The following is a 12,459-nucleotide window of genomic DNA, read 5'->3' as shown; positions in this document are numbered from 1 at the left end:
GGAGGCAGGTGACGAAAGACATTCTGTCACTGTTAAAGCTGTTGGTACAAAAAAAAGACTAACTCTACAGGGCCGCTACTCTGTCCACATGCTAACTTCAACCCAAAAACGTTGTTCCAAGACCAGGTCCAGATCTCCCAGAATAGGCTGACCCAACAGAGCACAGCACTCGGGTGGGCGGTTTATTAAAGGGCGTCTTGTTTGGTTGTTTATCGAGAGACGCTGGGCAGATGTTTTCCCTGGTGCACCTCTCCTGAAAATTGTACTTGCTTTTTCCCCCTCTTGAAACAAAGCAATCCACACATCAATCCTTTAAACCCCAACCTGGGTATTGCTGACAGATTTACTTGAGTTGTATACACAGTGAGCCATGTATGAAGGTCAACAAATCTGAAGCACTGGGGACTTCAGATGTGTTGTGGATTTATTTTGGTTACTGGGGGTCTATGTTTGCGGGTGCTCTACGCCAGGCTTTTGGGCGAGCTGACAAGACCAGCCAGGCCATCACCTCACCGAATGGCTAAATTCATACCCTCTGTCCTCCAATATCACATTTCCCTCATGATCCCAGAGTGATTTTGTAGCAGTTTTTTTTTTTTTGTGATTTCCAAAGGAAAGATAAATAAAAGTTGTTGCAAAGGCCTTGTAAAATCCCAGGGTTAGTGAAAACAGAATTGCGCTGCCTGTTACGACTAAATCAGGAGCAAGAAGAGTTCATACGATTTCAAGCTGACCACTGGGAGATTCTCCCCGCCTGCTCCAATTCTAAAATTATGCAGCAAAGGAACATCATAATTTCTGTGAAAATGCAATTTTGCCAGTTCCCTGTCGACAGTGTTTGTTAACAAGAAGAGAGCAGATCTGTGCTTAATCCTTCCAAAGGCTAGAATATTTGCTGTGCAGATACAAAATCGTGAACATTATTTTTTGAACTCACCCACAAATTTGTACATCTGATCTGTGCATCTCTGAAGTTAAGATAAGTTCTTGGTTAGGGGCAGATATAACACAATAACAATACGTGGCTGCGTTAAACAAAAAACATTCACGTTACTGGTTTGGAACTCGTGCTGAAAGTCTGCAAAATTACAAAGACAAAATAAATAATTCCCAGAGAAATGGATTTAGTGCAGATTAACAGATTCACAATTTAACTCAAAGCAGGGTTTGGTACTTGATGAGGCAGTCAGCAGAATATATAGAATACGCACTTATAAACTACTAAAAGATAAGGCTAAGTGCTTGGCACATGCATTTTGGCATTTTTTCTGAAAGGCAAAACAAATGTGAATTGGCAAAGAAATACAAAAATTGGCAAGCGAAGAGATATTCTGAGGCGGACTGTGAAATGCTTTTCATCCCTAGTTGAGGACATGTGTCCAATTCTCCATAGACTGTAACAACAGCGCTGTGGATCTGCTCTGTGACATGAACACTTATGCGAACCATGCAGTGGGGAGCCACCTGAGGCCATGAGTCTGTCAATGTCCGTAGAGCATCTCTCCGTTGGCAACCAGGGCACAAAATACATCTACAACGACAACCAATTCTCTGCGAGATCCTTCGCAACACCACACCGTAATTTTCTGGTCTGAAAGTCAGATTAATCTCAGCAATCCTGAAAAAATGGCACAAGTAATTGTGAATATAATTCACCTGAATGCTCTGGTGTGGAGGAGAAACAGCCACGGTGTGAAATTTTCCAAAGATACATTTGTCGTGACAATAATTAAAAACGTTAAAAGCTGGATGTAAATTTGTCTCAGATGCAAGAAGAATCCCGCACGAATCTGGGGCCGCTGCTCAGCGCAGAGAGAGCGAGGGAGAGAGACTGGATTGCGTTACTGTAAAGATTGACTGGATAACACGGACTGCATGACAAGATCTTGGCTCTGCCGCTCTGACAAGAAAAACAAGCAAGCCCCGTGCATTTATAGGCCTTTCCTCCTACTGCCAAAACATCAGTCTTCTGACAATCATCAGACATTTCCTGCCAGCTGCTTCATCATTTTTGCATATGGAACAATCACATGTGGTCGGCATTTAGCTGTGACACCCGTGAGCCGACGAGGTGTACGCTACAGGTGAAGAGAAGTATGTTCTTCTCTAGGTTTCAGGCCATTAGCATTTTTCACCAAGTTACACAGGTTACCCTCTAAGGCCTTAGAGAACGCATCCCGAGAAAGCCGTAGAGTTTTCCATGATGTGACACCATGGAGTGATGTCGCTTGTTGCAGGTGGACGGGTGGATGATGGTGCTGAGCTAATAGGCGCTGACGTCCAGCTCCTGGAACGGGCCTCTCCCACGCCAAATTCCGTGCCTCATCGACCACCCTTAATGAGAACTGTAATCGAACATGACGGCTCCATACTTGCCTGGAATTGATAGAGGTGGGCTACGCTTTTCCACTGATTTACACTTTCCATTTTGGTGGCCCGTGGCTGAGACAAATGCCAGCTGTTGCATGCACATTTGCATAGGCCTAGCTGCAAAACACAATGTTAGTCTGCACAGGTGCATGCTTAGCCCTTACATACTGGTCTGTTGTTCCGTTACAAAATTAAAGCTGGGATTTCAGTTAAGAAGTAAATTTTATGTATTGCCCTAAATATCCAGACTGCACATTTTAGGAATCTTATGTTTTTCAGCAGGAAGCTGAGAATCAATTTCAAGCTGGTATTATGAGCTATTTAGAGCTACTATGAGTGCATTATGGGTATTATGAGGTCCTATTACACATGACATCGACGAAGACAATATACCTCACCGTTAAAATCTTTTCAGATTTTCATTTTTGAAATACAGTGTCTTGACAACCTAGTGGCAATTGTGCTACAGTATTGGTGTTTCAGTCTGGTATACAACATACTAACGTGTTTTCACTGTGTTGTAAAGTTTACAGTAAATCTATTAAAATGGTTAATTTGCAAATGGGTAACTCACTCTTTAATTTTTTGACATTTTTTGACCAAACATCCCTATAAAATCGTACCTGTACAGTAAAACGATTCCCAGTTTCACAGTATGCAGGAAAACATTTTCACAGATATATTTCTTACCTTTTGTTGAGGAACACTGTAGAAACTTTAAAAAATACATATATTCACTTATTTCATCCCAGTGTCATTCATTATCGTACCAGACTTTTGCACTATTTAGGACCTTTTCTTGATAGAAACATGTGAAAGTGCTGAAAAGTAATTCTTCATAACCAGTGGTTTCTACCAGATGGGTAAATGTAATTGGTAAGCTAATTTGTTCAGACAGGGCCGACTGCAACCATGTTATAATGATATAGACCCATTAATATCAACGTCGCTCATATTGTTCCCACAGGCCTGCAGAGAACAGTACGATAATAAGTAGAGATCAACTTTAATAAGCTAACAACTCCTGCGGTTTATTTTCAGCACCTCAACTGATTTTTTACCAGAAGCTTTATTTACTTAGGTTTCTGCAGCATTCTCCATTTCTGTAAACCCACTCTGAAACTGCAATGTCTGTTGGCCCCGGGGAGCTCTGGTGTTCCCTCGAAGGCAACGTAATAATGGCCTAATAGATCTGAAAATACATGCATTCACTTGTTCCACCCCTGCCAGCAAATTTATTGACATCATACTGCCCGAAATATTAAATCCCATGATTTACTCTGACTTTTCCTTTCCTTGATGCAAGGCCGTGTGCGTTTGAAACATGAGGTGGCTTGACGCCAGGCTGAAGAGTTGCCGTCCACCAGCAGCCACCCCCTACCCCCCAACCAGCAGAATGTGTCGACTTGTGGAGTGGGAGGTCCTGTCCTTTTCACAGATTAAAACCCCCTAAATATTACCCAGACTCCATGGTTTAGCACCTCAACTTTTCAACGGTGCAGAATGACACGATTCCAAGTTGGCCCAAACAATGTTATATCTGGAAAAAAAACAGCTCCTTAAAAATTTAAACATTCTGAAAGGCTTCTACATATATTTCCACATAGTAAGATGTAAAGCAGGATACAACAGGCATGATCTCTACAGATCATTTTGGTCTGGAAAGGTTGAATAATAAAAATAGTATGATTCCAATATTTTGACTTGGAAAAACTAAACTAGAGGCTCGCTGAACTAGAATTTATGAAAAAACAAACTTGCCTTTTAACATCCTTATAGTATTTAAAAGCAACTATGAATACTGTAAAGGACAGTGCAATATGGGAAAGATGGAATATAGAAAAATGTACATTTCAGTTGCACTGCATAAGTCAAAGTTACAATTCTATGATGCATGCAGAGTGATTGGCCAAGAGCAGAGTCAAGTTCCCACTAATTGGCTGCGAACACGATCAGGACTCGTGTGATTGGCCAGGGAGAGGCCCAAGGCCCCTGTAATTGGCTGGGAGAAGAACACTGCATCATGGCCTCCAGGAGTAGGAGGCAGAATGGCAAACAAGCGCTTGCTGCAAAGTGGTGCATATGCAGAAGACACTAACCAGATGCTCATCCAGGAACAATCCCACTCACTGTTGTAGAGCCACTGGCTATTATCCCAGGAAAGAGTGCACCCGGCGCACCCCACCCCCTCACCAACTCGCCACGACCACCTTGTCCAGCTCACCAAAGAGTAAGGACAAGCTTGAGCTATAATCACGCCACAGTATAATTATCATGACAACAACTCTGCAGCTAACTGGCAATCAGGACGGTGCGAGTGGGCTGTGCCCTGTTACATGACTGGCCAGTGGAGACGCTGGTGCGGTAATATCACATTAGAGGTAAATGGTCAATGTCCAGCAAGTTCATTGTATAGACAGTCCCTTTGAAACCTGTCATTGGAAATAAAAGACAGAGCACTCCCCGAACGAAAAGCCCGTTGGACAGACTGCACCGTTCTGCATGAGCTTCTACTGGGGCTTGTCCATAGGCACAGATGGGCTGCTTTTGTGAGAAGGCTTTTTGATTAGTTTGGAGTTCAGAGTATTTCCTAATCCGAGCCCTTAGATACTGCAAGTGAGTCAGCGCAGGGACATGTGCGAGTGTTTCCAATTCAAAAGCTGAACTTTTTCTCTTTCTTTGATGGGTTTGAAATGTGACCGTGCCTATAGCTGAGTCAGTGACACTGGACTTTTGTGACTGTTACTTTGAGAAAGAATTTCTTGACTGTGTTGTGTATCCATGTGTACGTGTGTGTGCGCGCGCGCGCGCGTGTGTGTGTGCGTGCGTGCGTTTGCTTTAACAAGAGAAGCTGTGCTGCGCGCCTGCAAACAGACAAAGGCATTCCGGAATTTCAGCTATTTGCACAGAGGAAGCGGATGAGACGTCTTGATTTAAAACCAAACGCTCGACCGAAAGCCAGTTAAGCCCTTTATTATCTTTCCAGCAGCAGTTTTCCACTGTACACTCATGAGGTAAGCCCACTCACGTCCAAGTGTAACACTCCCCCACCACAGCTGCCCCGCATTTGTTACATGCAGCGATTTGGCAGGAAAACCTCATTATCAGCAGAAGAATTACGCCGCCCAATCAACGGTCACCGACTCTACCTGTACACGTTTCATGCAAATCACATAAAAACCTCCACATCTGTAAACATTAAAGACCATTTTCTATTGACTTCCAATTAATGTATGCTCGGAGCTCATTTTTTATGGAAGTAGCTCAAGGCAGGGTGAGTAGTTAAAAGGAAACAACATAATCTCCCCGCAATATCCTGTTATGTTTCATACCTAATTCAATTGTTGTTTTAGTTTATTACATTCTGCTTTTTGTCTACATTAATATTAAAAATATATCCAACAAAAATAGCCCTGGAATAGGTCTGAGGTTTTGGTGTCTTAGTGGCCCATGTAAGGAAATTCTGTGGATTTGAAGTCTCAGACTATTCAAATCTGTAACCTGAAGTTCACGTAAATATTTATCAAAGCTTTGAAATCCTGAGGTCGGTTAAACAGGCGGAATTTGCATACGGGGGGTTCTGAGTCCAAACTGTGGGCATTTCATAAACCAGACTTCCATTACCTCTCCAATATGGTATTCCCCGCATTTTCATCTGGCTTACAATGTGATATCATTCATGGGTTTACCTTGTTGTTCGGGTATAAATTGGGGAAAAGGAACCAAGTCGGAAGTTGAACATTGCAGAGGCGAGGAATGGATATCATAAACTGACTAAAAGAGAACTGGCATGTTAGGTTGTTTAAATACTTTATAGTTTATTACCTTGAAATTTGGGAATTCTTCAAAAGTAGATTTTACTAACAATAGCTAATTTATCGAAATAATCCCACGTCGTTACTTTAAAGTATGATTACATGTAGGCATATGGATGGTTCACAGTCACAACAACTAGGGATGAGGCTCTTTCAAGCTTGAGGATACAAGTAGAGTACATAACATTCTGGAGGCACTCCATCTACGTGATCACTAAGAGTAACATACACTCCATGGCTCTTAGCAACAGCAGCAAAACTTGGAGCACAATATTTGTGTGGTTTGTACTACAGTATTACATATGACTATGTCTTCCACATTTCTGTTACAGCTGTCTGGGTTTCCCTAAAACCCCAGAAGCACATGGGCCCTTTTTGTCACTAGTCTACATGACGGGTGACCAAGCTGCTGGCAATCCCGACGCAGGGAACCAACGTGCAAATGTTTCAAAGATGCTCGCTGTTTTCTGACATTTTGTTTTTGTCTTCTGGGTCCGTGCAGGTGTTTTCAGTTGCAGCAATTGAATTTGCAACACCTAACAGCTGTAGGAAACAGAAATAGATCCTTTTCTCCTCAGTGTTTGCTGAAAGATGAAAGACACGGACACGGACCTGAGGCGTGTGTGGGGAGGACGTGATCATTCATCTATCTCAAGCCTCATTTAAGTCCCCAATTATTACATTACCCGGAGTGGAGAGTTGAAAACTAGGTCCAACTGACTCAGTCTTCGAAGTATTGCACACCATTCAGATATCCAATTTAACTAATTCATCATATGGTTATGTCAACCACATGTGCTTTATTGAGTTGAGTTTTTGGAGATGTAAATCAATTCTACATAAAACAGGGAGGCAAGTGAAAATAAATACCAGGGTCCTTTTCCTGTCAATGCTTCATATAGAATAATATTTGACTTGAATCACTAAGACTTTCACTGTTTTTTAAGTACTTTATTTTCATCTGGTTGGGAGTCATAAGGTATAACCTGCATGTGTATTTGCACGTTGATTGAAGGAATACGATAATCTCACCCACAATGAATGAAATGCACGCTGTTCCATTCTCAGACAAAAAAACACTTCTAGGATTGATAGCGGTTGCTTCAAATTAGGCTGGAAATGTCCATATGCCTGTTCCCCCAATAAAAGCCATTTTTGAACCGTCACATTTCATTTAGAAAGCAGGAATTTAGCCTAGCTGAGCTATGCACAATGTCGCACTCTGTTTTATTAAAAAGGCGCGCCTGGAGGGCACCGGGTGCACCGTGTTTCCGGTGGAAAATTCTAACGTTTTTGCTTTCTCTGAGTCTGTCCTGCCCTGGAATTTCTCATGGCAGGCCGAACACTTGCGAACTTACGGTAGTGGCGGGCTAACTCTCACAGTCAATCCCAAGCCTAACTTAATGGCCATTAACAAGCTTGGGACTGATTCCAGTCAGTGTCCATAAAACAGCGGGACGTACTCTGGCTGCACAATTGTCTGCCTTCATTAATAGGGCTCTTAGTGAAAAGCACTCCATTCTGTTGCACTTCATGGACCATTCAGGTTAGTGGAGTCAGCTGAACACTAGCGCCCACTAGAGGAAACTGCCCATGTTTACAGTGGTCGCTTTTTCAGAGGTCAGTCAAATGTACACTCATATTACCCTTCCTTTGATGTTACATTATCAACATATATATAGGCAGCTTACAACAAATACATCAGCCTGATCTGAATTAGAGAGTACTCTCATACTCTACTTTTACTCCACGCAAGTTACATGTCTTGCAATCTCTATACCTTTATCCACATGATACAGTGACTGAAGCATTTCACTTTAAAGGATCTGCTGAGCATTGCAAAAGCAGGACCAGCAGCCTTTTGGTTGTAAGTCTATTGCTTGTGTGGCCTACTTCTTATGCTGCAACTGTGCAAGTAGGCTTAACTTTTAAGCTCTGTATTTCATCTACCAGACTTGTATCAGCCAGCTAAGGTGACTCACCATGCATTTGTTAGGCTTCTCCCCTGAGTGGACTCGCATGTGGATCAGAAGCTTGTAGCGAGCGTTGAAGGGCTTGTAGCGGCGGACACAGCCGGCCCAGAAGCAGGTGAAGTCCTCACCCTTGCGCTGGTCAATATGCACCTTCTCGATGTGCCTCACCAGCTCCTCCTGCTGCTCATAGGCAGCGCTGCAGTCAATCCAGCGACACGCCTGCTTGTCTGTAATGTCCTCACGCTCGGCGGGCCCGGAGGAGCCCAGGGCCTTATGGGCCAGTGGGGAGGAGGCCGGAGGCTGGCCCGGGAGGTGAACCAGGGCCCCTGTCCCAGGGCTGAAATACTGATGCAGGTGGTAGGGCGGTGGGAGGCCTGGGCGCAGAGGGTGGTGCCGGTGCTGCGGGTGCTGAGTAAAGAGCTCCTCCTCGGCGGGTGAGAGCTCATCAGCAGGCTCCTGTTTCAACGAGTTGGCTCTCTGACAGCCTTCCAACAGCCCCTGCTGCAGAACGCTGTTGACCAGGAAGCTGAAGCCCTCAGCCGGCTCGGGTGCCGGCAGGAGAGGGGGTCGCAGTGGCGGTGGCTGCTGCATGGGGAGCAGCCCCTCGCAGTGGCTGCGCTCCGGCTCCCCAGGGTCTGATGAGGTGGAGGACGAGGAGGAGGCCGAAGACCTGAAGGACAGCAAGCAGTCGGCCGGCGAAGGTGGGTGGCAGCCCTCCTCGGAGGGCTGAGGGCTGTGAGCGGGCAGGTGGCGAGGAGGGAAGGGGGCGGCGGCGGGCGAGCCGGTGCGGAGTCCGTTGACGCAGGCCACCACGGACATCTGGGATGAGCAGATGATGGCGGTGACATCGATCCCCTCTGTTGCTCCAGTGCCCGAGCCCATACTCAGGCACCGCCTCTTCAGGCTGCCTCCATGGAGCAGCCGCGCTGAGTGACGGGACCCGTCGGGGGACAATGGGTCAGGGGAGGAGCCGCCTTCATTATTAAAGGGGCACGACAACAGCGTGCTCCTATAGCCACCATGGCCATCCCGTTCGGATGGGGGCAAGATCACTGGGCCCACACTCTGCTCTGTACACCCAGCTCTGCCATGGACAAGTTCTGGACCAGGTGGGATGCCCAGAGCGACCTTGTACCGCTCCTGCTTGATGTGCTGCGGTAGACAGGCCGATCCATTTAGGCAGCTGTCGCACGACGAAGCGAGCACGTCCGTGAAGCCGGAAGATCTGCAGGAAAAGGCGGAGAAGAATGTGGCCAGTATTAGCTGTCTTCTGTTGATAGACAAAGCCCAGGGCCATCAGGTTGCTGCCAACTTGTAGCTCCTACAAGGGTCACTTTCAGGCTCGCTAAACAGGCAAGCTCTGTGTTGCTGGAAATCTGCGTGCTATCTGCTGAACCCAGCAATAAATTAAATGTCTTACGTTGGCTGACGAGCGTTAGGAAGACGGGAAATCGGCAAATAAATTTTCAATTTATTTGTACATATTCACATCACAGTGATCTGTAGCATCACATCACACAAATGAATATGAGACAACAAATAGTTTGTATTTGAGTCCAAACATTGCCACGGCATTGAGAGTTTACCCATCGTCGCTTTCGTACACTAAACCTAGGTTGTTTGAGTACGAAATGTATTTTGTTCTGTGGTTTTAACTGCTTGCTTCGAAGCACCCAAAGGACGATCCTCCAGTAAATAAACCAAAGGTTTTTCAAGAAATAAATACATACATACATTTGGTCAACTTGATGTTCCATTTGTTTCGGGAATGTTGTGTTTGCCGTTTGTTTATCTACATACTCATGTTTGGAAAAAGGAAAACCAATAGGTAACGCTATTGGAACTATATTCAAGCCCGTTTTTTCACTGGAAAAATTTTACAAGATAACAGAATAAATGAAAATTGTAAAGAACAGTTATTAGTTAATCTGAAAAAGAGCACATATGACTGCCTTGACAGGACTGATAGCCTTAGTGATGCAAAGGGGTTAAACACAAGAATTACATTGCGCTCACATCGAAGTCATCTGGTCTGTTGGCATAATGGCGCCCTCTGAGGCTATGCCACGCACAATGATCTGTATTATTGTGGGAATCTTCTCAGTATGAATGGGCAAGGAGTTCATATTTCTCCATGTGTTGCTGTGATCTTTTCCATAATAATCCCTGTCAGTTCTCTCATTATAGATTGAGCGCGAAACTCTCGGGAGATCCAAGAAGGCCCCCTCTGTTCGTCTACGCTCGTGAAAGGATTACCTTTCTTTCCACCCCCACCCGTGCCTCCCACTCCCTACTCCGACATCTCCCTGCACCTGACAGAGCTGCCAAAATGGTTGCTGTGAAATGGACGGCCATCCCCAGTGAAACGCACTGATCTCGCATATAAATGGAATTAATAAAGCTTTGATTTAAAATCTGTACTAGTGCTTTGGCCCCCTTCGTGAGACAAAACCGTTACAAACAGAAGGCCATCCAAAGCCCTTTGAGTTGTGCAACATAAAGCGCTCAACTTTGGTGTGTTGGAGTTTGTCAGTGTGCAGAAACTCTACAGTTGGAAAAATTAATGGTAACAAATTTCCTGGCAATGGAGGAAACAAACAGAAACTGGAACTAGCTTCTTTGATGAGTCTCTATGAATAATTTAAACCATACTGAATTACTTTCAAACTTGCATGCAATGAAAAACTAACTCATAAATGTAATTCAGTCGATGGTACGACATGCACATAAAACTTGTAGACTGAATTATAAACATATATAGCATGGATTTATAAAAAAACCAGAGCATAAGTTTTCATTTAAAGTTCTATACAGTAAGTATATCTATTTAACATGTATCTTGGTTGTTACTCAGTGATCTATGTATCACATTATCTAAATATAATCTGTAACATTTCAAAATACCAAAATAAAAAGTTTCTACGCTGGCTCTGTGATGAATACCTCAACTTCCTTCTCATTCTGGCCTCTCATAACTGCACAGATAAATCAGCTTTACAGTTCTGAGAATGAAATGCTGAGGTAATATTGGATTATGGCCTTTTTGCAACCAAAGAAAGCCTGGGTTCAGCTGAGCCACACTGGGACAACTCAACCAAACCCAACCCAGGTGAGCTCAGCCCACCAGAACGGTGATGGATTACCTTGCATCATGGTGTTGGTTGCTCTGGAGACAGAGATCCTGTGAGGAACGGTCACAGGAGGCCACAAAGCGTTCCTCTGCACACTGGCTTCCAGCACGGTTGGGCCCGCAAAGAGTCAATGCACACTCTCCAGCCGTCGTCACTGCTGCTGTCGTCCCCACAGCTTCCGGCCCACCCTTCTTGCCAGGGCAGAAGGGGTTGCCGCCCCCGTTAGCTGGAACAGGAGATGGAGCAGACTTTACACACACCATTTACTGAGCAGAGCCGGTCAGTGTTCCTGGCCCCCTACCACCCAGCCACAAAATCTGCCCGATTACCACAAGGGGCGGACAAGCTCCACTCTGTCATCGTTAACTCTCTTAAATGTATTTAAATATGATTTTCTGCCTAAAATGTATATTTGATTTTCTTCGGTGTGCAACATTTTCCTGACACCAGGCCTTTGCGAAGATCGCTAAGGTTCCTGGGTCACTGAAGAGGAACAGACTGACTTTTGTAGAACCGTCAATCTACTGGAACCTTGATGGTGGTCCTGGAGCCGCTACACGACGAACGGGGAAGGACCCCTCCATCAACAGCAGACAGAAGCACCAGCGAGTCGTCTTAGGGTAATAAAACCAAAAGGTTTTGCGCTTCTGCACAAGAGGGCTGGAGGGCCATTTTTCATAATGTCTGCTTCGTTTTCTTTCAAAAACCAGATTTTATTGTAACAGAAACGTTGACAACAAAAGCACACACAGACACACACACACACACACAAAACTGTCAAAGACAAAAGTCGGATATTGCATTTTTCTACATGAAATATTGAGGGCTTGATTTAATCAAAGATGTTTGGTGTCCTAACAGCAAACAAAAACAACTCGTTCACAAAGCCCTCTCATATGTGCACAATTACAGCGTTTGCCCACTTCAAACGACCGCCAGCGAGAAATCAGAGTGCAGTAAGAGACAGGCCCTCTCTATATGCAGACTAATTGTCTTTTAGCATTATTCATTTTGATATGTTTTTTTTTTTTATTGCTGGGGGCGAACTGTGCCGAATTCACAAATCCATGGAATAAGGGAACCACAGAGCCCTAGAGGGAAGTTCAGTGCTGTCCCCGTGCCACTGGTACGTGCCGCTCTCAACCTCCCATTAGCAACTCGTGGTTAGAA

General features: G+C 44.7%; 1 protein-coding gene across 1 annotated transcript in view; it reads right to left on the bottom strand.

The window, feature by feature from the left end:
• Positions 1-12,459, bottom strand: part of glis1a (GLIS family zinc finger 1a) — a 91,880-nt gene that overhangs the window by 43,173 nt on the left and 36,248 nt on the right. The window contains exons 3-4 of the mRNA XM_029250042.1: positions 11,302-11,515; positions 8,168-9,383 (exon numbers count right to left, since the gene is read on the bottom strand). Of these exons, the coding sequence (XP_029105875.1) occupies positions 8,168-9,383; positions 11,302-11,515 (1,430 nt within the window). The remainder of the gene's footprint in view (positions 1-8,167; positions 9,384-11,301; positions 11,516-12,459) is intronic.

This window comes from Scleropages formosus, chromosome 3, assembly GCF_900964775.1.
Source record: "Scleropages formosus chromosome 3, fSclFor1.1, whole genome shotgun sequence".
NCBI classification, from domain to species: domain Eukaryota; kingdom Metazoa; phylum Chordata; class Actinopteri; order Osteoglossiformes; family Osteoglossidae; genus Scleropages; species Scleropages formosus.
This window is presented reverse-complemented; position numbering and strand designations above follow the sequence as displayed.